The 21,534-nt window shown below is 45.8% G+C and overlaps 1 protein-coding gene across 1 annotated transcript in view; it reads left to right on the forward strand.

Moving 5' to 3' along the window:
- The window catches only part of LOC139255081 (flagellum-associated coiled-coil domain-containing protein 1-like), a 147,287-nt gene that overhangs the window by 89,508 nt on the left and 36,245 nt on the right, over nucleotides 1-21,534 (forward strand). Inside the window, exon 12 of the mRNA XM_070873870.1 lies at nucleotides 15,000-15,071. Coding sequence (XP_070729971.1) covers nucleotides 15,000-15,071 — 72 coding nt within the window. The remainder of the gene's footprint in view (nucleotides 1-14,999; nucleotides 15,072-21,534) is intronic.

Here is a 21,534-nt window from a genome sequence, read left to right on the forward strand (position 1 = left end):
ACCCGAACCAAACCGACCTCCCTCCCACCCACCACCCCCCCGACTCGACCCAACGCCACCTACCTGTAAATCTGGTGCTGGGGACGGGTCCTGCCCGAAGTCTCGGGCCCGGCCCGTTCAGCCTCCCTCCCCCTTCTCCTTTCCCCCCACCTCCCAATCTCCTTCCCACCTCCCAATCTCCTTCCGCCCCCATCTCCTTTCTCCCCCCCCCATCTCCCTTCTCCCCCCTCCCCCCCATCCCTCCCCCTTCCCTTCCTCTGCTTCCCCCCTCCTCCCCCTCCCCTCGCTGTCAGAAACACAGACACTGACAGACAGAGAGATAGAGACACTGACAGAGACACACTGAGGGGGGGGGGGGGGCATTCCAGCACGCTGTTGGAGGGCTCCCGGTGCTGCAGTCGGTAAGTAGGAAATGTTTTATTTATTGATTTAAAAAATGTTTTATTTCTTATTAATTTTTTTTGATTGATTTATTGGTTGATTTATTGATTTATTTATCATTTATTATTGATGATGGCTCTTTATTTGTAAAACTGAAGTGTTTAATGTTTGTAAACTTCCCTTTAAACCCTCCCCCCCCACCATTTCCTACTCCTGATTTGTAATCTACGCCTGATTTTCTAAAGTGTAGACAAGGTTTTTCGAGCGTACAAAAATCTTCACTAATTCTATTCTAAGTTAGTTTGGAGTAAGTTTTCACTGACGAAACTTTGAAAACAGGCGTAAGTGGCTGGACACGCCCCCTTTTGAAAAAAGAATTCTGTTCCAAAGTGAAACTGTTCTAACTGACTAGAACTGGAGCAAACTAAATGACGAGAATTCCGATTTCTAAGATACTCCGTTCTACACCAGTTGCTCCTAAAAATCAGGAGCAAATCATGTGGAAACTTGGGGCCATACTGTTTAAACCGACACTGATGATGCCGATGATTTCCACCACAACGCCAACACGGTGATATCGGATTCATTCCTATTGGCGGACTTTAAGCAGCTACAGGTTTCACGTACACCGTTGGGTAGGCCCTGCCATATGTAGCTCTTGTTTACAGTACTTGTCGAGTTCCGATTTTTCAATGATATCTGTTCTAAGCTTTTGTCCATCATCTTGCATGATTGGGCAATCATGATGGCCTTGCTCAAATCTAGCGTCTCCGCTGCCAGTAGCTTACCAGGAGGATCACCTCGTGGTTGATGCCGATTACAAAGAAGTACCGCAGCATGTCTGCCAATGCAGTTTCAAACTTACACGGTCCAGCTAGACGTCTTAGGTCGGCAACGAATTCCAATACATCCTGGCCCTCAGAACGAACATGCGTATAGAATCGATATCTTGAGATGATGATGCCTTCATCTGGCTTGAGATGGTCACATACTAGAGCACAAAATGTTTCATAGTCTTTGACAGTTGGATTTCAGGGCGAGAGGAGATTCTTTGAGTCCATAGATTTTCGGACCGCAAACCGTGAGGAGAACCGCCCGGCACCGAACTGCGTCTGCCTCTTTCTCCACTTTGTTGGCCACAAAGTACTGGTTCAAGTGGGCTACAAAGTCTGCCCAATCTTCTCCCTCCACGAATCATTGAAAAATAGAAACATAGAAAATAGGTGCAGGAGTAGGCCATTCGGCCCTTCAAGTCTGCACCGCCATTCAATAAGATCATGGCTGATCATTCCCTCAGTACCCCTTTCCTGCTTTCTCTCCATATCCCTTGATCCCCTTAGCCTAGAGGGCCATATCTAACTCCCACTTGAATATATCCAATGAACTGGCATCAACAACTCTCTACGGCAGGGAATTCCACAGGTTAACAACTCTCTGAGTGAAGAAGTTTCTCCTCATCTCAGTCCTAAATGGCCGACCCCTTAGCCTAAGACATGTCCCCTGGTTCTGGACCTCCCCAACATCGGGAACATTCTTCCCGCATCTAACCTGTCCAGTCCTGTCAGAATCTTAAACGTTTCTATGAGATCCCCTCTCATCCTTCTAAACTCCAGTGAATAAAGGCCCAATTGATCCAGTCTCTCCTCATATGATGGTCTAGCCATCCCTGGAATTAGTCTGCTGAACCTTCGCTGCACTCCCTCAATAGCAAGAACGTCCTTCCTCAGATTAGGAGACCAAAACTGAACACACTATTCCAGGTGAGGCCTCACTAAGGCCCTGTACAACTGCAGTAAGACCTCCGTGCTCCTATACTCAAATCCCCTAGCTATGAAGGCCAACATACCATTTGCCGCCTTCACCGCCTGTTGTACCTGCATGCCAACCTTCAATGACTGATGAACATGACACCCAGGTCTCGTTGCACCTCCCCTTTCCTAATCTGCCGCCATTCAGATAATCTGTCTTCGTGTTTTTCCTCCCAAAATGGATAACCTCACATTTATCTACATTAGACTGCATCTGCCATGTATTTGCCCACTCACCTAACCTGTCCAAGTTACTCTGCGGCCTGTTAGCGTCCCCCTCACAGCTCACACCATCACCCAGTTTAGTGTCATCTGCAAACTTGGAGAGATTACACTCAATTCTTTCATCCAAATCGTTAATGTATATTGTAAAGAGCTGGAGTCCCAGCACTGAGCCCTGCGGCACTCCACTAGTCACTGCCTGCCATTCTGAAAAGGAACCGTTTATCCGAACTCTCTGCTTCCTGTCTGCCAACCAGTTCTCAATCCACGCCAGTACATTACCCCCAATACCATGCGCTTTGACTTTGCACACCAATCTCTTGTGCGGGACCTTGTCAAAAGCCTTTTGAAAGTCCAAATACACCACATCCACTGGTTCTCCCTTGTCCACTCTGCTAGTTACATCCTCAAAAAATTCCAGAAGATTTGTCAAGCATGATTTCCCTTTCATAAATCCATACTGACTTGGACCGATCCTGTCACTGCTTTCCAAATATTTCATCCTTAATGATTGATTCCAACATTTTCCCCACTACTGATGTCAGGCTAACTAGTCTATAATTACCCTTTTTCTCTCTCCCTCCTTTTTTAAAAAGTGGTGTTACATTAGCCACCCTCCAGTCCATAGGAACTGATCCAGAGTCGATAGACTGTTGGAAAATGATCACCAAAGCATCAACTATTTCGAGGGCCACTTCCTTAAGTACTCTGGGATGCAGACTATCAGGCCCCGGGGATTTATCAGCCTTCAGTCCCATTAATTTCCCTAACACAATTTCCCACCTAATAAGGATATCCTTCAGTTCCTGCTTCTCACTAGACCCACTATCCTCTTGTACATTCGGAAAGTTATTTGTGTCTTCCTTCATGAAGACAGAACCGAAGTATTTATTCAATTGGTTTGCCATTTCTTTGTTCCCCATAATAAATTCACCTGGATCCGACTGCAAGGGACCTACATTTGTCTTCCTAATCTTTTTCTATTTACATATTTATAGAAGCTTTTGTAGTCAGTTTTTATGTTCCCTGCAAGCTTCCTCTCGTACTCTATTTTCCCCCTCTTAATTAAACCTTTAGTGCTCCTCTGCTGAATTATAAAATTCTCCCAGTCCTCAGGTTTGTTGCTTTTTCTGGCCAATTTATATGCCTCTTCCTTGGTTTTAACAGTATCCTTAATTTCCCTTGTTAGCCACGGTTGAGCCACCTTCCCCGTTTTAATTTTACTCCAGATAGGGATGTACAATTGCTGAAGTTCAAACATGTGAGCTTTAAATATTTGCCATTGCTTATCCACCGTCAACCCTTTAAGTATCCTTTGCCAGTCTATTCTAGCCAATTCACGCCTCATACCATCGAAGTTACCTTTCCTTAAGTTCAGGACCCTAGTTTCCGAATTAACTGTGTCACTCTCCATCTTAATAAAGAATTCCACCATATTATGGTCACTTTTCCCCAAGGAGCCTCGCACAACAAGATTGCTAATTAGTCCCTTCTCATTACACATCACCCAGTCCAGGATGGCCAGCTCTCTAGTTGGTACCTCGACATATTGGTTGAGAAAGCCATCCCTAATACACTCCAGGAAATCCTCCTCCACTGCATTGCTACCAGTTTGGTTAACCTAATCAATATGTAGATTAAAGTCACCCATGATAACTGCTGTACCTTTATTGCACGCATCCTTTATTTCTTGTTTGATGCTGTCCCCAACCTCACTGCGAGAACATAAGAATTAGGAACAGGACTAGGCCATCCAGCCACTCGAGCCTGCTCCGCCATTCAACAAGATCATGGCTGATCTGGCCGTGGACTCAGCTCCGCTTACCCGCCCGCTCCCCATAACCCTTAATTCACTTATTGGTTAAAAATCTATCTATCTGCGATTTGAATACATTCAATGAGCTAGCCTCAACTGCTTCCTTGGGCAGAGAATTCCAGAGATTCACAACCCTCTGGGAGAAGAAATTCCTTCTCAACTCGGTTTTAAATTGGCTCCCCCGTATTTTGAGGCTGTGCCCCCTACTTCTTGTCTCCCCAACCAGTGGAAACAACCTCTCTGCCTCTATTTTGTCTATCTCTTTCATTATTTTAAATGTTTCTATAAGATCACCCCTCATCCTTCTGAACTCCAACGAGTAAAGACCCAGTCTACTCAATCTATCATCATAAGATAACCCCCTCATCTCCGGAATCAGCCTAGTGAATCGTCTCTGAACCCTCTCCAAAGCTAGTATATCCTTCCTTAAGTAAGGTGACCAAAACTGCACGCAGTAATCCAGGTGCGGCCTCACCAATACCCTGTACAGTTGCAGCGGGACCTCCCTGCTTAAGTACTCCATCCCTCTCGCAATGAAGGCCAACATTCCATTCGCCTTCCTGATTACCTGCTGCACCTGCAAACTAACTTTTTGGGATTCATGCACAAGGACCCCCAGGTCCCTCTGCACCGCAGCATGTTGTAATTTCTCCCCATTCAAATAATATTCCCTTTTACTGTTTTTTTTCCCCAAGGTGGATGACCTCACACTTTGCGACATTGTATTCCATCTGCCAAACCTTAGCCCATTCGCTTAACCTATCTAAATCTCTTTGCAGCCTCTCTGTGTTTCCTCTACACAACCCGCTTTCCCACTAATCTTTGTGTCATCTGCAAATTTTGTTACACTACACTCCGTCCCCTCTTCCAGGTCATCTATGTATATTGTAAACAGTTGTGGTCCCAGCACCGATCCATGTGGCACACCACTAACCACCGATTACCAGCCTGAAAAGGACCCATTTATCCCGACTCTCTGCTTTCTGTTAGCCAGCCAATTCTCGATCCATGCTAATACATTTCCTCTGACTCCGCGTACCTTTATCTTCTGCAGTAACCTTTTGTGTGGCACCTTATCGAATGCCTTTTGGAAATCCAAATACACCACATCCATCGGCACACCTCTATCCACCATGCTCATTATATCCTCAAAGAATTCCAGTAAATTAGTTAAACATGATTTCCTCTTCATGAATCCATGTTGCGTCTGCTTGATTGCACTATTCCTATCTAGATGTCCCGCTATTTCTTCCTTAATGATAGTTTCAAGCATTTTCCCCACTACAGACGTTAAACTAACCGGCCTATAGTTACCTGCCTTTTTTCTGCCCCCTTTTTTTAAACAGAGGTGTTACATTAGCTGCTTTCCAATCCACTGGTCCCTCCCCAGAGTCCAGAGAATTTTGGTAGATTATAACGAATCCATCTGCTATAACTTCCGCCATCTCTTTTAATACCCTGGGATGCATTTCATCAGGACCAGGGGACTTGTCTACCTTGAGTCCCATTAGCCTGTCCAGCACTACCCCCCTAGTGATAGTGATTGTCTCAAGGTCCTCCCTTCCCACATTCCTATGACCAGCAATTTTTGGCATGGTCTTTTTGTCTTCTATTGTGAAGACCGAAGCAAAATAATTGTTTAACTACTGTTTGGTGGTCTGTACACAACTCCCACTGGCGTTTTCTGCCCTTTGGTATTCCGCAGCTCCACCCATACCGATTCCACATCATCCAGGCTAATGTCCCTTCTTACTATTGCATTAATTTCCTCTTTAACCAGGAATGCCACCTCACCTCCTTTTCCTTTCTGCCTATCCTTCCTAAATGTTGAATACCCCTGGATGTTGAGTTCCCAGCCTTGGTCACCCTGGAGCAATGTCTCCATGATGCCAATTACATCATATCCGTTAACTGCTGTCTGCGCAGTTAATTCGTTCACCTTATTCCGAATACTCCTCGCATTGAGGCACAGAGCCTTCAGGCTTGTTTTTTTAACACACTTTGCCCCTTTAGAATTTTGCTATAATGTGGCCCTTTTTGTTTTTTGCCTTGGGTTTCTCTGCCCTCCACTTTTACTATTCTCCTTTCTATCTTTTGCTTCTGCCTCCATTTTATTTCCCTCTGTCTCCTTGCATAGGTTCCCATCCCCCCTACCATGCTAGTTTAACTCCTCCCCAACGGCACTAGCAAACACTCCCCCTTAGACATTGGTTCCAGTCCTGCCCAGATGCAGACCGTCTGGTTTGTACTGGCCCCACCTCCCCCAGAGCTGTTTCCAATGTCCCAGGAATTTGAATCCCTCCCTTTTGCACGACTCCTCAAGCCACATATTCATCTGAACTGTCCTGGGATTCCGACTCTGACTAGCACGTGGCACTGGTAGCAATCCTGAGATTACTACTTTTGAGGTCCTACTTTTTAATTTAGCTCCCTAAACTCGTCTTGTATAACCTCATCCCGTTTTTTTACCTGTATTGTTGGTACCTATGTGCACCACGACAACTGGCTGTTCACCCTCCCTTTTCAGAATGTCCTGCACCCACTCCGAGACATCCTTGACCCTTGCACCAGGGAGGCAACATACCATCCTGGAGTCTCGGTTGCGGCGGCAGAAACGCCTATCTATTCCCCTTACAATCAAATCCCCTATCACTATAGCTCTCCCACTCTTTTTCCTGCCCTCCTGTGCAGCAGAGCCAGCCACGGTGCCATGAACTTGGCTGCTGCTGCTCTCCCCTGATGAGTCATCCCCTCCAACAGTACCCAAAGCGGTGTATCTGTTTTGCAGGGGGATGACCGCAGGGGACCCCTGCATTACCTTCCTTCCACTGCTCTTCCTGTTGGTCACCCATTTATTATCAGGCCGTGTACCCTTTACTTGTGGTGAGACTAACTTGCTAAACGTGCTATTCACGTCATTCTCAGCATCGTGCATGCTGCAGAGTGAATCCACCTGCAGCTCCAGTGCCGCAATGTGGTCCGTCAGGAGCTGGAGGCGGATACCCTCCCCGCACACGTAGTCGTCAGGGACACCGGAAGCGTCCCTGACTTCCCACATAGTACAGGAGGAGCATAACACGTGTCCGAGCTCTCCTGCCATGTCTTAACCCTTAGATTAACTTAATTTGGCAACAACAATGCTAAAGGTTGCTTACTGATACAGAAAAAGAAGAAGAAAAGCTACTTACCAATCACCAGCCAATCACTTACCCCCTTGGCTGTGACGTCACCTTTTGATTTCTTTCTACTTCTTTTTTGCCTCCCTGCTGCAGCTGCACCGGCTCGCCTCCTCGACCTCCCGCTGCTCCTTGCAACTGCTGGGCCTCTTGTAGGCCTCACCAACGTCCCGCTCCGCCTCCGACGACGCTGCCGCTGCTCCCTGCAACTGCAATCGCCCCAGAATTCCAATTATGCTCATTTTTGCAAGCGAAAGTTCTTGTTACCCCGTCGCCAAATGTTGTGTATGCAATAACTCAATAGACTGAATACTGCAAACTCCGAACAGGCACAAACCTGGCTCTAATTTATTAGGGCCCAAAGTGATTACATTACAAAATGGCTGGCCTTTTATACTTGGGCCGCACACACGTGCGCACAGCCCAATGACCTCCAACAGTGGTGCTACCTGGTGGCTAGTAAACCCAAGCATACATACATAACACTATTCCAACCAGGCCCTTTACATTCTCATCAATCTTATATGAACTGATCCAATATATCAATGTCCCTCTTGAACTTGGTGACCAGAATTGTACATAGTACACCAAGGAATTTCATTTCCTCCGTGCGGCATTTTTAGCGCACTGGCGAGGGCATTTGATTACTGTCCACTATTTTAATGTAGTCAAAATAATAAGATCAAAAATTGCGTTAAAGTAGTGCAGACAAGAACTTAAGGCAAACATATTAGCAGAGTGTTAAGATAGCACACAATGGAAATAAAGCTCCCAAGTGTGATCTGACATCAGCGACATTACCTCAGCGAGCATAAAAAGTCAAAACTGGGAGAGTAACCGCTACTGTTTCTAATCTGTTTCAATTAAAGCCCACGATTCAAAGATGGCCCCTTGTTACATGAGCTTATCTGAATTGCTTTGAGTATCAGAAGGAATTCAGCACATTGGAGTCAACTTCTTTCTTTCCTCTCCCACCTGCTTGGCTTTCACCCCTCCCATCTAAAAAGCTTCTACTTCCAACCTCCCCTTGATCCCCAACTTGCTTACAATCCTCGTTCAATCTAATGCACCACATAAAGTCTAATATTTGTTTACCAAACTACACCTCCTTGTAGTCTCTCTGGTATTGCTAATTTATGTCAAATTACTGCTATGGGTTGGCACACATAAAAGAACTGAATTCAGGTTAGAACTTAAAAAAAAATATATTAAAAAAAAATATTTCCAATTTTTCTATCTCTGACTTTTTATTCTTCTACTTTCACCCCCTGGTGGCTGGCACCATTTTGGAGTTGATATCTAGCAGATGAATTTGGGATAGTTTAGCCAGGGAGCAATGGCAATGCTCATTTTCTTCAGTCTGGAATTTCCAGTAGGAAGAGCCTGTGACTTTAATATTTTCTTTTGCATGGATGGCTGACCTATCTCTGCTAAAATGTTGTGCTTAAACCCCATGTTAAGTGTGTCCCATTCAGTTCATCATTTCTTTTTCCAAAAAAAGTACATGGAATTTACAATCTTTTCTCCGCCACATATTTCAGGGTTAAAAGTGCAAGGTTACTTTCTAGTGAATTGTTCTGTCCTATGCTCTGAAGGAAGTCATTCACCAGCCACCTCATATCACAAAAGAAGTGACTATACACGGCTGGAGTGACTTCACACGTAAGTCGTGACTTCGCACGGGTGTAGTGACTATTCACAGGAGTAGTAACTATTCGCGATTGTTGCAACACATATGAGTAGTGACTATTCGCGGGGGTGGGGAGTGATGACTATTCGCGGGAGTAGTGACTTCACACAGGAGTAGTGACTACTCATCATCATCATCATCATAGGCAGTTCCTCGAAATCGAGGAAGACTTGCTTCCACTCCAAAAGTGAGTTCTCAGGTGACTGAACAGTCCAATATGGGAATTACAGTCTCTGTCACAGGTGGGACAGACAGTCGTTGAAGGAAAGGGTGGGTGGGGAGTCTGGTTTGCCACACGTTCCTTCCGCTGTCTGCGCTTGTTTTCTGTATGTTCTCGCCGACAAGACTCGAGGTGCTTAGCGCTCTCCTGGATGCTGTTCCTCCACTTAGGGCGGAATTTGGTCAGGACTCCCGTGTCGGTGGGGATATTGCACTTTATCAAGGAGGCTTTTGAGAGTGTCCTTGAAATGTTTCCTCTGCCCACCTGGGGCTCGCCTGTCGCGTAGGAGTTTTGAGTAGAGCGCTTGCTTTGGGAGTCTTGTGTCTGGCCCGCCCAATGGAGCTGGTCGAGTGTGGTCAGTGCTTCGATGTTGGAGATGTTGGCCTGATCGAGAACACTGACGTGGTGCGTCTGTCCTCCCAGGGGATTTGTAAGATCTTACAGAGGCATCGTTGGTGGTACTTCTCCAGTGATTTGAGGCGTCTGCTGTATATGGTCCATGTCTCTGAGCCATATAGGAGGGTTAGTATCACTACAGCCCTGTAGACCTTAAGCTTGTGCCAGATTTGAGGGCCTGATCTTCTAACACTCTCTTCCACAGGCGGCCGAAGGCTGCGCTGGCGCACTGGAAGCAGTGTTGAACCTCGTCATCTATGTCTGCCTTTGCTGATAGTAGGCTCCCAAGGTATGGAAAGTGGTCCATGTTGTCCAAGGCTGCACTGTGGATTTTGATGACCGGGGGTGCAGTGCTATGTGGAGTGGTCAGGTTGGTGGAGGATCTTTGTCTTACGGATTTTTAGTGTAAGGCCCATGTTTTTGTATGCCTCGGTGAAGATGTTGACTATGACGTGGAGTTCAATCTCTGAATGAGCGCAGATGCAAACATCGTCCGCATACTGTAGTTCGACGACAAAGGATGGGACGGTCTTGGATCTGGCCTAGAGGCGACGAAGGTTGAACAGCTTCCCACTGGTTCGATAGTTTAGTTCCACTCCAGCGGGGAGCTTGTTGAGTGTGAGGTGGAGCATTGCAGCAAGGAAGATCGAGAAGAGGGTTGGAGCGATGACGCAGCCCTGCTTGACTCCAGTTCGGACATTGATTGGGTCTGTGGTGGATCTGTTGGTCAGGATCACAGCTTGCATGTCATCATGGAACAGGCGGAGGATGGGGCAACAAACTTTTGGGGGCAGCCAAAATGGAGGAGGACACTCCATAGTCCCTCATGGTTAACAGTGTCAAAGGCCTTTGTAAGGTCAAAGAAGGCCATGTACAAGGGTAGGTGCTGTTCCCCGCATTTCTCTTGCAGTTGTCGTGCCCTAAAGATCATGTCCGTTGTGCCCCATGGTGGACAGAATCTGCACTGTGACTCTGGGAGGAGCTCATCAGCCACAGGGAGAAGACAATTGAGGAGGATTCTAGCGATTACTTTCCCAGTGGATGATAACAGGGAGGTTCCTCTGTAGTTGCCACAGTCGGACTGTCCACATTACGATTATTGCATCTCTCTGATCTCCCAGCATGCTCTCCTCCTTCCAGATGAGAGATGAGGTCATGCATTCGTGCCAATAGTGCCGCTCCGCCATACTTTAGTGCCTCAGCGGGGATTCCATCCGCTCCCGATGCCTTGTTGTTCTTGAGCTGACGGATGGCCTTTTCTACCTTGTGCAGGGCTGGGGTTTTGCTGAGATGGTGAAGTAGTGACTATTCACGGGAGTAGTGACTACACACAGGAGTATTAACTACACACGGGAGTACAGCAGTTATCATGGGTGACTTTAATCTGCATATAGATTGGGCTATCCAAACTGGTAGCCAAACGGTGAAGGAGGATTTCCTGGAGTGTATAAGGGATGGTTTTCTAGACCAATATGTCGAGGAACCAACTAGAGAGCTGGCCATCCTAGACTGGGTATTGTGTAATGAGAGAGGATTAATCAGCAATTTTGTTGTGTGAGGCCCCTTGGGTAGAGTGACCATAATATGGTAGAATTCTTCATTAAGATGGAGAGTGACACAGTTAATTCAGAGACTATGGTCCTGAACTGAAAGAAAGATAACTTTGATGGTATGAGACGTGAATTGGCCAGGAAAGACTGGCGAATGATACTTAAAGGGTTGACGTGGATAGGCAATGGCAGACATTTAAAGATCACATGGATGAACTTCAACAATTGTATATCCCTGTCTGGCGTAAAAATAAACGGGGAAGGTGGCTCAACCATGGCTAACAAGTGTTTAAAAAGTCAAGCCTAAAGGCTCTGTGCCTCAATGCGAAGAGTATTCGGAATAAGGTGGACGAATTAACTGCGCAGATAACGTTAATGGGTATGATGTGATTGGCATCACGGAGACATGGCTCCAGGGTGACCAAGGCTGGGAACTCAACATCCAGGGGTATTCAGCATTTAAGAAGGATAGACAGAAAGGAAAAGGAGGTGGGGTGGTGTTGCTGTTTAAAGAGGAAATTAATGCAATAGTAAGGAAGGACATTAGCTTGGATGATGTTGAATTGATATGGGTGGAGCTACGGAATACCAAAGGGCAGAAAACACTAGTGGGAGTTGTATACAGGCCACCACATAGTAGCCGTGAGGTTGGGGACAGCATCAAACAAGAAATAAGGGATGTGTGCAATAAAGGTACAGCAGTAATCATGGGTGACTTTAATCTACATATTGATTGGGCTAACCTAACTGGTAGCAATGTGGTGGAGGAGGATTTCCTGGAGTGTATTAGGGCTGGATTTCTAGACCAATATGTCGAGGAACCAACCAGAGAGCTGGCCATCCTAGACTGGGTGATGTATAATGAGAAGGGACAAATTAGCAATCTTGTTGTGCGAGGCCCCTTGAGGAAGAGTGACCATAAAATGGTAGAATTCTTTATTAAGATGGAGAGTGACAAAGTTAATTCAGAGACTAGGGTCCTGAACTTAAGGAAAAGTAACTTTGATGGTATGAGGCGCGAATTGGCTAGATTAGACTGGCGAATGATACTTAAGGGGTTGACGGTGGATAGGCAATGGCAAACCTATAAAGACCATATGGACAAACTTCAACAATTGTACATCCCTGTCTGGAGTAAAAATAAAATGGGGAAGGTGGCTCAACCATGGCTAATAAGGGAAATTAAGGATAGTGTTAAATCCAAGGAAGAGGCATACAAATTTGCCAGAAAAAGTAGCAAACCAGAGGACTGGGAGAAATTTCGAATGCAGCAGAGGAGGACAAAGGGTTTAATTAAGAGGGGGAAAATAGAGTACGAGAGGAAGCTTGCCGGAAACATAAAAAATGACTGCAAAAGCCTCTATAGGTATGTGAAGAGAAAAAGATTAGTGAAGACAAGCGTTGGTCCCTTGCAGTCGGATTCGGGTGAATTTATAATGGGGAACAAAGAAATGGCAGACCAATTGAACAAGTACTTTGGTTGTCTTCTCAAAGGAAGACACAAATAACCTTCCGGATATACTAGGGGTCCGAAGGACTAGTGAGAAGGAGGAACTGAAGGATATCCTTATTAGGCGGGAAATTGTGTTAGGGAAATTGATGGGGTTGAAGGCTGATAAATCCCCAGGGCCTGATAGTCTACATCCCAGAGTACTTAAGGAAGTGACCCTAGAAATAGTGGATGCATTTTGGTGATAATTTTTCAACGTCTATCGACTCTGGATCAGTTCCTATGGACTGGAGGGTTGCTACTGTAACACCACTTTTTAAAAAAGGAGGGAGAGAGAAAACGGGTAATTATAGACCAGTTAGCCTGACATCGGTGGTGGGGAAAATGTTGGAATCAATTATTAAAGATGTAATAGCAGCACATTTGGACAGCAGTGATAGGCTCGGTCCAAGTCAGCATGGATTTATGAAGGAGAAATCATGCTTGACAAATCTTCTATAATTTTTTGAGGATGTAACTAGTAGAGTGCACAAGGGAGAACCAGTGGATGTGGTGTATTTGGACTTTCAAAAGGCATTTGACAAGGTCCCACACAAAAGATTAGTGTGCAAAATGAAAGCATATGGTATTGCAGGTAATGGATTGACGTGGATAGAGAACTGGTTGGCAGACAGGAAGCAAAGAGTAGGAAGAAACGGGTCCTTTTCAGAATGGCAGGCAGTGATGAGTGGAGTACCGCAAGGTTCTGTGCTGGGACTCCAGCTATTGACAATATACATTAATGATTTAGACAAATGAATTGAATGTCATATCTCCAAGTTTGCAGATGGCACTAAGCTGGGTGGCAGTGTGAGCTGTGAGGAGGATGCTAAAAGACTGCAGGGTGATTTGAACAGGTTAGGTGAGTGGGAAAATGCATGGCAGATGTGATATAATGTAGATAAATGAGGTTAGCCACTTCGGTGGCAAAAACAGGGAAGGCAGAATATTATCTGAATGGTGACAGATTAGGCAAAGGGGAGGTGCAACGAGACCTGGGCGTCATGGCACATCAGTCATTGAAAGTTGGCATGCAGGTACAGCAGGCGGTGAAGAAGGCAAATGGCATGTTGGCCTTCATAGCGAGAGGATTTGAGTATAGATACAGGGAGGTCTTACTACAGTTGTACAGGGCCTTGGTGAGGCCACACCTTGAATATTGTGTAGTTTTGGTCTTCTACTCTGAGGAAGGACATTCTTACTATTGAGGGAGTGCAGCGAAGGTTCACCAGACTGATTTCCGGGATGGCAGGACTGACACATGAAGAAAGACTGGATCGACTAAGCTTATGTTCACTGGAATTTAGAAGAATGAGAGAGGATCTCATAGAAACATATACAATTTTGACAGGATTGGACAGGTTAGATGAATATTCCCAATGTTGGGGAAGTCAGAACCAGGGGTCACAGTCTAAGCATAAGGGGTAAACCATTTAGGACTGAGATGAGGAGAAACTTCTTCACTCAGAGAATTGTGAACCTGTGGGATTCTCTACCACAGAAAGTTGTTGAGACCAGTTTGTTCGATATATTCAAAAGGGAGTTAGATGTGGCCCTTACAGCTAAAGGGATCAAGGGGTATGGAGAGAAAGCAGGAATGGGGTACTGAAGTTGCATGAACAGCCATGATCATATTGAATGGTGGTGCAGGCTCGAAGGGCCAAATGGCCTACTCCTGCACCTATTTTCTATGTTTCTATGCACTGTCTACCAGGGGTCATTGGACAGCAATCAGGAACTGAATCCATAGCTAATCTCTCTGTCTTCCATCCCATCAATCCCACCTTGCATTCCTGAGCACACGGATGCTGTGGCTAGTTGTAGTGCTTTTCCTGCCTTTGCCAACCCAACTCAGATCATTGAACTCAGCACAGACATGGCATTTTCCTGTTTAGGATGAAACAATACCTTAGCATAAACTATATCTACCCACATTTTGAAATTTATTTGATTAGAGATGGAGGTTTATGAAAATAATTGTTTTTTTAGGTTTTGTTTTATAGTACAACTAAATGTGAACTTTAATTTTATCCCCATCTCAAAGAACCCCAACAAATCTGTTGTGTTCTAAAAATAAGGATATCTACAGCTATCTTTTATTATGTAAATAATGGATGCTTTTGGCATGTTCCCATTAATTTAGCTGCAATCTTGTAGTTCAATTGACTTGAGTTTTCCAGTTTGCAGAAATAAAACCATATTTAATAAGAGGCCTTCCATTGAATCTAACTCTGTGCTTCTGCTTTCTCAGGAAGCTGCTGAGAAGTATAATGCCATTGTTGACACGGTTGCGGAGCTGAGGAAAGCAAAGCTGGAGATCAAGGTATAAACATGTTTATTTGACAACTGGTGTATACAGCGTGGAGGCCCCGACTTGCGTGAGAACACCAGCCATAGGTCGGGGCCATAAAAGGAGTGGAGGTGGGCGACCCGGGAGCAGCGTGGAGGCATACCACGGCAAGGTACAGCACGATCTGGTGCAGGAGGGCGATGGCAGCGAAAAGTGATGTCATCAAGGTCTAGGCCGGTGATTGGAGTGTGGGCAGGTACAGCAGGAGTGGCGAGAGACTGTGGAGGGATGTGATTGGGGCCCAGGAGAGGTGTGAGTTCGGGGCCAGGGGCCCAGGGGCAGCACGGGCCAGCCCACACTGCGATATGTGTGCGCACTAGCTCCGTGCAGCAGAGCAGGTCTCCAGCCATCTTGGATAACCCTTGCCACTGGACCAAGACCTAGCTCTGTCAAGCCCGTGTGGTGGCTGGTGTGCAACGGCCACCACACATTAAAAAAATCCACGCACAGGCATCTTCCACCCTTCAGGGTGCAGTTCAGGACCTGGAATATTAGGTCCTTCATGTGAACTCATCCCTTTTTGGTGTGGAAGTGGGTCATCCTTGTTTCGAGATACTGCTTATGATGATGATGATGATGATACAGGAATAGTATTGGTTATGAAACAAAAAGCATCTTTGTCTATACATTATTCGATTGAATCCTCTGTTAATTATTCCAGTGGCCGGCATCATACTTGACACAGAGGTCATGGTTGTGGTTGTCGAAGGCCACAGCTGGACATTGCTGCACAAGTTCAAGACTGCTTCCCCATGTTCATCTATTAGCAATGACCTACCCTCCCTCATAAGGTCAAGAGTGTGGCTGTTCGCTCTCTTCACAATGCCACTGACGATGAAGTGACCCATGCCATTCTTTAGCAAGACCTGGATAACAACCAAGCTTGGGCTAACAAATGGCAGATAATGTTCATGTTAAGTGCCAGGCAATGACCATCGCTAACAAGAAAAGGCCTAAAGGCATCACAATCATTGAGTCTCTCACCATCAGCATACTGGGTGGGGCGGGGAGGGAAGAGATAGGGGGTCAACAACATGACTATGAGAGCAGGACAAAGGCTGGATACTCTGAAAAGAGCAGCTAACTTCCTAACCCCTCAAAGTGTCTCCACCATTTACAAAGCTCAATTTAGAAGTGTTATGATGCCTGGATGGTTCAGATGCAATAGTGCTTGAGAATCTTAGCACCAGTTCTCTTTATAGAAACATAGAAAATAGGTGCAGGAGTAGGCCATTCGAGCCTGCACCACCATTCAATAAGATCATGGCTGATCATTCATCTCAGTACCCCTTTCCTGCTTTCTCTCCATACCCCTTGATCCCTTTAGACATAAGGGCCATATCTAACTCCCTCTTGATTATATCCAAAGAATTGGCATCAACAACTCTCTGCGGTAGGGAATTCCACAGGTTAATAACTCTGAGTGAAGAGGTTTCTCCTCATCTCAATCCTAAATGGCTTACCCCTTATCCTTAGACTGTGTCCTCTGCTTCGGAAACATTCTTCCTGAATCTAACCTGTCCAGTCCCGTCAGAATTTTATACGTTTCTATGAGATCCTCTCTCATCCTTCTAAACTCCAGTGTATAAAGGCCCAGTCGATCCAGTCTTTCTTCATATGTCAGTCCTGCCATCCCGGGAATCAGTCTGGTGAACCTTCGCTGCACTTCCTCAATAGCAAGAACGTCCTTCCTCAGATTAGGAGACCAAAACTGAACACAATATTCCAGGTGAGGCCTCACCAAGGCCCTATACAATTGCAGTAAGACCTCCCTGCTCCTATACTCAAATCCCCTAGCTATGAAGGCCAACATGCCATTTGCCTTCTTCACCGCCTGCTGTACCTGCATGCCAACTTTCAATGACTGATGAACCATGACACCCAGGTCCTGTTGCACCTCCCCTTTTCCTAATCCGACGCCATTCAGATAATATTCTGCCTTTGTGTTTTTGCCACCAAAGTGGATAACCTCACATTTATCCACATTATACTGCATCTGCCATACATTTCCCCACTCACCTAACCTGTCCAAATCACCCTGCAGCCTCTTAGCATCCTCCTCACAGTTCACACTGCCACCCAGTTTAGTGTCATCTGCAAACTTGGAGATATTACACTCAATTCCTTCATCTAAATCATTAATGTATATTGAAAAAAGCTGGGGTCCCAGCAGTGAGCCCTGCAGCACTCCACTAGTCACTGCCTCCCATTCCGAAAAGGACCCGTTTATCCCAACTCTCTGCTTCCTGTCTGCCAACCAATTCTCTATCTACGCCAGTACATTACCCCCAATACCATGTGCTTTCATTTTGCACACCAATCTCTTATGTGGGACCTTGTCAAAAGCCTTTTGAAAGTCCAAATACACCACATCCACTGGTTCTCCCTTGTCCACTCCATTAGTTACATCCTCAAAAAATTCCAGAAGATTTGTCAAGCATGATTTCCCTTTCATAAATCCATGCTGACTTGGACTGATCCTGTCACTGCTTTCCAAATGCGCTGCTATTTCATCCTTAATAATTGATTCCAACATTTTCCCCACTACTGATGTCAAGCTAACCGGCCTTCGCTCTCCCTCCTTTTTTAAAAAGTGGTGTTACATTAGCTACCCTCCAGTCCATAGGAACTGATCCAGAGTCGATAGACTGTTGGAAAATGATCACCAATGCATGTACTATTTCTAGGGACACTTCCTTAAGTACTCTGGAATGCAGACAATTAGGCCCCGGGGATTTATCGGCCTTCAATCCCATTAATTTCTCCAACACAATTTCCCGCCTAATAAGGATATCCTTCAGTTCCTCCTTCTCACTAGACCCTCGGTCCCCTAGTACATCCGGAAGGTTATTTGTGTCTTCCTTCGTGAAAACAGAACCAAAGTATTTGTTCAATTGGTCTGCCATTTCTTTGTTCTCCATTATAAATTCACCTGAGTCTGACTGCAAGAGACCTACGTTTGTCTTCAATAATCTTTTTCTCTTCACATACCTATAGAAGCTTTTGCAGTCATTTTTTATGTTTCCGGCAAGCTTCCTCTCGTACTCTATTTTTCCCCTCCTAATTAAACCCTTAGTCCTCCTCTGCTGAATTCTAAATTTCTCCCAGTCCTCAGGTTTGCTGCTTTTTCTGGCCAATTTATATGCCTCTTCCTTGGATCTAACACTATCCTTAATTTCCCTTGTTAGCCACGGTTGAGCCACCTTCCCTGTTTTATTTTTACTCCAGACAGGGATGTACAACTGTTGAAATTCATCCATGTGATCTATAAATGTTTGCCATTGACTATCCACTGTCAACCCTTTAAGTATCATTTGCCAGTCTATTCTAGCCAATTCACGCCTCACACCATCCTAGCTTGGACATGTTCCTTCATTGTCACTGGGTTAAAATCCTGGTCTTCCCTACCCAACACTCTTATGGAAGCACCATCAGCATAAGGACTGCAGTGATAAAAGGCCCATCACTAAACTCTTGTAAACTATTGACATGAACACTCTGACTGTCTGTTGCCAGCACTGCTGGAGTCTTGGTTACAGTTACTGATTTTCATGCAAGATGGTAATGAATTTCAGGATATTTCTCTGCTTTGGCATGCTGTTTAATGAATCTTGATTGAAACTGATCGAGAAGGAGCATGAAGCAGCTCTTTAAATTGCTAAGTGGGATAGGTGTGGCTGCAAGCTGAACTAGAGGACATAACTAATGCAAGTCTGAGATAGGCCTAAAGGTTAGTCTATCTTTCTTTCTGGCATTATATATAAAACTGGTTCCCAACAAAAGCAGTCAATACTATGCCAATTGGGACCTACCCCAAAAATCTGGTTGCCTATCTTGTTGAGAATGGTATTAAAGGTTATAGGGATAGATATAGACAGAGATCATCAAGTGTTCCATGGGACATTATATTCTCTGTGCTGTTGAGTTCATGTAAATATGAACACAGATGAATACTTTGTGGAGTTTGCTCAACTGTGCTGGGTTAGTGGAGTGGGTTGAAATGTTGCAAAACTTTGATCTAAGTATTTGGTTAAGTGGGACAGAGTCTTTAATAGGATAGCTTGTAAATTTTCTGTGACTTGATTGACTAAACGGCCTTTTCTCAGTCAAGTTTCGCGAGTCCTTTTCAGATTATCTTTCAAAGTATCCAGCAAACAAAAGTAAAATAATTTTGTTTTACTATTTAATTGTGCCATGAGAGGGAGATATAATGCTGGTCAAGTGAGTGACAGTCAGTTGAAGTCATAACAATTAATGTTAGAACTTACAAAGTAACAGCAACTGTGTCGATAAGTACACTGGTTTGCTGTCTTCAGACTGCTATTCTAACGAATGATGTAGGTGTAGTGAATAAACAATGTTATAAAAGGACTCTTTCAGTCCCATTGTACTGAACGTTTTATATTACAACCTGTAAAATAATTGGGGATATGAGGTTAAAAAACAGTTTATTGTGTTCCGAACACAGATGAGACTGCACACAGGGAGGTTAAAGTAACAGTGACCTCAGTCTTTAATAAGACATTCCAGAGTGAGGAACAGGCCTCAGGGATCGGCTTATATATAGTGCTCCCAAGGGATGCTGGGATCCCTTGGGACTTCAGGGGATGCGCTCCCTGGTGGCGGAACATGGGAGTGCATGCTTTACAGATACACAACATCACTCCTCCCCCCCCCACCCCCACCCCAAAGTCAAAGTGAAAACTATTTACAAGGTGAGGCGGTCAGGAGCCTTTCTTTCCCTGGTGGACCGCCTCAGTACAAATGTCTGTTCTGGTGTGTTGGCTGTGCCCTCGCTGGGCTGGCGTGTTGTTGGCCCTGCAGGGCTGCTAGGTGAGCCTGGCCTTGTTGGGCGTGATGGGTTCGATTTCCTGGTCCGGCGTGGTGTCGTTGATCCTTTGGGTGTGTGTTGTGGGCTCGAAAAAGGTGGTGTCTGCTGTGGGTTGTTCAGGGCAGTCTGTGAACCTCAGCCTCGTTTGGTCCAGGTGCTTTCTGCAAATTTGTCCATTGTCTAGTTTGACTACAAACACCCTACTCCCTTCTTTAGCTATCACCGTGCCTGCGATCCAGTTGGGACCATGTCCATAGTTTAGCACATACACAGGGTCATTCAGATCAATTTCCTGTGACACAGTGGCGCGACCATCGTTTACATTTTGTTGCTGCCCCCTGCTCTCTTCCTGATCATGCAGGTTGGGGTGAACCAGCGAGAGTCTGGTTTTAAGTGTCCTTTTCATGAGCTCAGCCGGGGGCAGCCCTGTGAGCGAGTGGGGTCTGCTGAGCAGTACTCGAGACAGGCGGATTTGGAGTGAGCCTTCTGTGACCCCTTTAAGGCTCTGCTTGATTGTTTGTACTGCCCTCTCTGCCTGTCCATTGGAGGCTGGTTTAAACGGGGCCGAGGTGACATGTTTGATCCCATTGCGGGTCATGAATTCTTTAAATTCGGCACTGGTGAAACATGGCCCGTTGTCACTGACCAGTATGTCAGGCAGGCTGTGGGTGGCAAATGTGGCCCTCAGGCTTTCAATGGTGGTGGTGGCGGTGCTTCCCGACATTATTTCACATTCAATCCATTTTGAAAAACGATCCACCACCACCAGGAACATTTTACCGAGAAACGGGCCCGCATAGTCGACATGGATCCTCGACCATGGTCTGGAGGGCCAGGACCACAAACTTAGTGGTGCCTCTCTGGGCGCGTTGCTCAACTGAGCACATACGCTGCATTGCCGTATACAGGACTCTAAGTCAGAGTCGATACCGGGCCACCACACATGGGATCTGGCTATCGCTTTCATCATTACTATACCTGGGTGTGTGCTGTGGAGATCCGAGATGAAAGTCTCCCTGCCCTTTTTGGGTAGCACTATGTGGTTACCCCACAACAGGCAGTCTTCCTGAATGGACAGCTCGTCCTTTCGCCGCTGGAATGGTTTGATTAGCTCTTGCATTTCAACGGGGATGCTGGCCCAGCTCCCATGCAGTACACAGTTTTTTATTAGGGACAGCAGAGGATCTTGGCTTGTCCAAGTCCTAATCTGGAGGGCCGTGACAGGTGACTTATCATATTCAAACGCTTCCATGACCATCAACAAGTTTGCAGGCTGTGCCATTTCCACCCCCGTGGTAGGCGACTGAGAGCATCCGCACAGTTCTCGGTGCCTGGCCTGGCCTGATAGCGCGAGTGCACACCTTTGTATGCGGGCTGAGGCATTAGTATTTATCCCTGTTTTCTGAAAACAAGGGGATATGAGGGGCTTGTGATCGGTTTTTAGCTCAACTTTGAGGCCAAACAGGGACTGATGCATTTTCTTTACCCCGAACACACACGCTAATGCCTCTTTCTCAATCATGCTGTAGGCCCTCTCGGCCTTAGACAAGCTCCTGGAGACATAGGTGACAGGTTGCAACTTCCCCGCAACATTAGCTTGTTGTA

This window comes from Pristiophorus japonicus, chromosome 3 (genome assembly GCF_044704955.1).
Source record: "Pristiophorus japonicus isolate sPriJap1 chromosome 3, sPriJap1.hap1, whole genome shotgun sequence".
NCBI lineage: Eukaryota > Metazoa > Chordata > Chondrichthyes > Pristiophoridae > Pristiophorus > Pristiophorus japonicus.